This window comes from Sitophilus oryzae, unplaced genomic scaffold, assembly GCF_002938485.1.
Source record: "Sitophilus oryzae breed Bouriz unplaced genomic scaffold, Soryzae_2.0 scaffold_1396_pilon_pilon, whole genome shotgun sequence".
Classification (NCBI taxonomy): Eukaryota; Metazoa; Arthropoda; class Insecta; order Coleoptera; family Curculionidae; genus Sitophilus; species Sitophilus oryzae.
The window spans coordinates 9835908-9840596 of NW_022146055.1; the positions used below are offsets into that span (position 1 = coordinate 9835908).

The window sequence follows — 4689 nt, forward strand, 5'->3', positions numbered from 1 at the left end:
GGATACAGGAATTTATTTTAGAGGGGGCCAAATCAAAAATAATGTAAAGCGGCCCATACATTATCAAACAAATTGCGCAATGCAGGCTGTTGCGCAACGAGTTGCCAATGTATTTTAACGTTTGACGCGTTGCGCAAATGTTTGATAAGTTTCAAGAATGTTTGAATTCTTTTGAGCAACAAGCGTTTGCGCAGCGCGTTGTGTAGTGTATGTGTGTGTTGCGCTTCGTTGTGCAATATTTTAGTTCTTTCATCCAAATTCTTTGTTTTCTTTTTTGTTTTTTGGTATCATTGCAATTACCTAGTGTATATACGATAACAATTGAACGCAATGGCAATTGAGGACATTATTATTTCTCAAACAATGCACAACTTTTAATGAAAAGTTTGATCAAAATTTTGCTAAGTGCATGGGTGATACAGTTGTGCAACGGAACGTTGCGCATCGCTTCGTTGCGCGATTTGTTTGATAATGTATGGGCCGCTTAAAATATGCCTTTTAGGGCGTCATTTTTAACCCAAAAGGCTAAGATTTAAACAAACTTACAGATCTTAGGGGGGGGGGGCGGGCCCCATGGGCCCCCTTCTGTATCCGCCACTGCTATCTAACACCATTTTGCCACAATTTAAAAATATATTTTTTAATGAGAATCTTAAATACAGCGAATTATTATAACTCAAGGGCAGAAATACATGTGCATACAGAGAGTTACACAGCTTGAGTAACCTTAGTACTTTTTATTATTAGCTCGTTTAAATTTTTAAAAAATTATAAATTTAAACTAGAAGTTTTTTTATTGTTAATAATAAAATTCTTAGTTTTAAGGTAGTTAAAATAATTCGCATATTTAAGGTTCTCATTAAAAAAATTATTTATTTTTATATTGTGACAAAATGGTGTTAGATAGGAGAAAGTTGCACGAGACATTTCTTTTTGGAAACAAAGCAAAATCAGTCAAATGTCAACATACGTTAAGTTATCAATCAATGATGCATCATGAATCAATAATGATCAATCCAGATTAATCTATGACAAGAGACAAGAAATGTAAATACTAAAAGCACCATATATTGTGAAAATTAAATGTTACTCCCGGGTGGGGGTAGTTTTTACTCTTCACGTACTTTCTCTTGATGTTTGTCAAAGTTAAATGTTAAATAAGCACTTATCAAAACATATACCGGGTGCGTCTCAGAAGTGACTCACTCCTATAATTTTTTTATTTTTTTTAGATAGAAAAACGAGATTTGGTATGTTAGTATATATGACATAAATTAGGATTCATTGCATATTCAATTGTTTTCGGTTACTTCCTGTTTCACCGGAAATTACTACAACTTTTGATTTTTAAATGGCTCTCTCGGTATTTTTTTACTTTATTCAATAGAAAATGACTCTCTGAATAGAATGACATATCATATGTCAACTTTTCATATTCTCGCTTTAAAAAAATTGTATTTTAAATTTCAATCTAGAGTGCCATATGGCTGTGTTATAAAAACACTAATTGTTAATCAAGGAGCCTTGGAAAAATAGATTTGATCGTCGAATGTATTTCGTGCGTTGTTCTGACAGTTTAAAAGATGTCAAATCGTATTTGTGAGCCACTTTTGAGAGGCACCCGGTATAGGCATACCAAATCTCACTCAGATCTGAATAACGCGCGGTTCTATATCTTAAAAAAAGTTTTATGCCCTATGGCTATGGTGAGCAGTTGGCTAACGCTAACTGCTCACTTATTTTGATTTCAAAAATACGTATAGTAGTTTTATGTCTACGGAATATTGAGACACTCTGTATATACATTACTTTTTCGGTAGTCGATTGGAAACAGAATAGAAGTTTCGAGAAAGGAGAGAAGTAACATTTTGTTTTCTCAACAATTTTTCGATTATGTCGATTGTTTTTGAGGTACAAACTAAAATTTGGAAAAATGTTATGTGGAGGTTTCGCAAATTTAAAAATCGACGTAAATATAAAAATAAGCATGTAAAAAAATACGGGAAAGGTGAATTTTTGGATAAATTGAGTGGACTACTAACATAAAAGATTTCAGTACTAAAGTATATGCAACTAATAAAACACATTTGAATTTAAGTTCTGAAGAATATTTTTAATAATTCTTACTTTATTTTAGTGTCTTCATCAGTATAGGAAAAATATATTTAATAATAAGAAGAATAAAAATTATAATTTATTTACATATCATACAAATCATAGATACAAATAATGTAACTTAAAGTCTCAATTAAATTTTATTTTAGAAAAAATCAGAGGCCTTATTTCGGGATGGCAAACTAATCTTTAATAAATCGTCAGTTGATACTTGATTTGCTTCAGCCTTCTTGATGCCTAAACTGATTTTAGGAGTAACACATCTCTTTGGAGTGGGCGTTATTGGTGTACCAGTCAGTGATGGAGTTTTAAACCCTGACGGGCTGGACGAATACGTCGTTCTTAAAAGATCAGAGTTTACAGTTAATTTTAAATGCGATGACGCTAGTCTCTTTGCTGCAGGTGACATTGTGGCTAACCTATCGATGGCAGAACTACTGGGTCTGGGAGATGGCCTGAAATTTAAAAAAAAACATGTTCTGTAATATGTGGGTTGGTATCTTTTGATAGTTTTTCTACTAGGCATAAAAAACTCAACAAACTTTATATACAAATTATAATAATTTTATAATAAATACATACGAACTGAGTTGTCGCCTTTGAGCATCCAAAGCTTTCTTTTTCTTATCTCTATTTTTCTCTCCAACTTTTTCAGCTAATGCTAACGCTAACTGCTCTCTTCTTGGGGGTTCAGACATTTTGAAAGATGGACCTTGAGACCTAGAACAATAATGAATGTATGAAAAGTGATGATTAATAAGCCTTTGAAATCGATCAATCCAAAAATTGATGAATAAATATTCATATATAGGGTATCCCAATATTCCGTTTACATAGAACAACTATGTATTTTTGGAATCAAAATAACTTCATTGGACACAATTTACCTCTATACAAAAGTTTGCCTGCTAGAGGGCATCAAACTTTAAAAAAATAAACACAGAATATTGGGACATGCTGTACCTATATAAACATATCTGTTAATTAGTACCTTGATATTGGAGTATCACTGCCATCTAACCTAAAAGGCGTGCCTTCGATTTCACCCCAAGTCATCAATGGACTTCCCAATAGACTTGGCGATGGCGAAGGGGTTCTTATAAAACTGTATCCACCGATGTTTGGTGTGTCTTGCTTCAACAACTCTTTACCATCGACACCAATTTTTCCATCTAATACCTAAAATATTAATACAGAGTTCAGTTAATCTATTAAAAATTTAAAACTAAACTGTATTTACCTTTGCTTGACTTTTCGCTAACTCGTTAATGGTCTCTTTACTTCTTATTTCATTAAAAGGATTAATTATTAATCTAGTATTTGCATGATCTATTTCTTGTTTATTACTAATTAATTCAAGTTCTTGCTGTTTTGTTAGTTCTTCACCATCTGGATTAAACATTAGGACATTTTTGTTTTTGTACCTTAAAAAAGACAACATTAAAATGTTAGAAAGTAGATAATATGCCATTCCATACCCCCAAGTATTAATATTAAATGGTTTTTCAGGTAAAGCAGCTTGTTGCTCAATAGATGGTAATGTTATCATTGCTTGTTTGTTACATTCACTCCCTTCTTCAGGCTGATAAAAATGCTTATATTTCTCCCTATGTTTCTGTTCGCTTATTTCTAAAATTTCTTCAAAATTTTCATTATCTTGAGATGTATGCGAATTTAAATATTGATCTAAACTAATTTTAATTTTAGGCTGGCTTGGCTCTTCAGCTATGTTATTTGATTCCAAGTTCAATGTCACATCATCTTGTTTGTTATGTATATTTGCTGGAGTCTCAAATGTAGCTGGACTTGGTACTGAAATTATAAATAATCATCATTAATTACTAAGTAAAACTTATATTAATATACACTACTTACTTCGTTCGGGATTAGGTTTACTCCCACTATATTTCATATAAAGTTCACGAATCCTAACTGTGTCATTTTTCTCCATTGCCTCGAGATAATCACTCTGTGCTTTGATTTTCTCTAAATCCGGGAAAAAATCTCTTTGAATTATGTTGCCAATTTGCTAAAAAATATAAGTTAACACACCAATAGATATACGATTTAATTTATCATACCTCAACATACGTATCTTCATCTAAAACTTTTACTTTCCGTTTTTTTCTAGGAACACTGAAAGGTTTCTTAAAAACAATTTCCTTATTTACATGGCCCATGACTTCCAGTGCTTTTCTACCAGGGCTGTTTTCTACAGAATTCATTGTAAAATGAAATTATTGACAAATTAATAATAAAATGAATATTGTGATGATTTATTTACGTTTCATAAATTTTGAGGTTAGATTAGAACTGCTGTGACTAGAGACGTATGTCAAATTTGTAGACAGAAATCTATAGCCACAGAGTAACTATCTAAAACAAATATACAGATAGAATAAAAAGTTTAGAAATAAAAAAAAAATTAGAATATTTTAGAATACATAATTAAAAACACTGTTATGCTAATTACCCAATTTTTAGCCATATATTGCTATGTATACGAAAGTTAAGGTAATAATTAAAAAGTACTAATTTATTTTAATGTGCGTATTATTAGTTGCCTATATACGA

General features: G+C 31.4%; 1 protein-coding gene across 1 annotated transcript; it reads right to left on the reverse strand.

Annotated features, from left to right (window-relative positions):
• Positions 1-2181: 2181 nt before the first annotated feature.
• Positions 2182-4452, reverse strand: LOC115876017 (splicing factor ESS-2 homolog). The gene is made up of 7 exons (XM_030891681.1): positions 4197-4452; positions 3991-4144; positions 3594-3927; positions 3356-3539; positions 3107-3294; positions 2698-2835; positions 2182-2570 (listed from the first exon to the last, which is right to left on the reverse strand). The coding sequence occupies exons 1-7, from the start codon at positions 4338-4340 to the stop codon at positions 2261-2263; spliced, it is 1452 nt and encodes a 483-aa protein (XP_030747541.1). The 5' UTR covers positions 4341-4452; the 3' UTR covers positions 2182-2260.
• Positions 4453-4689: the final 237 nt, after the last annotated feature.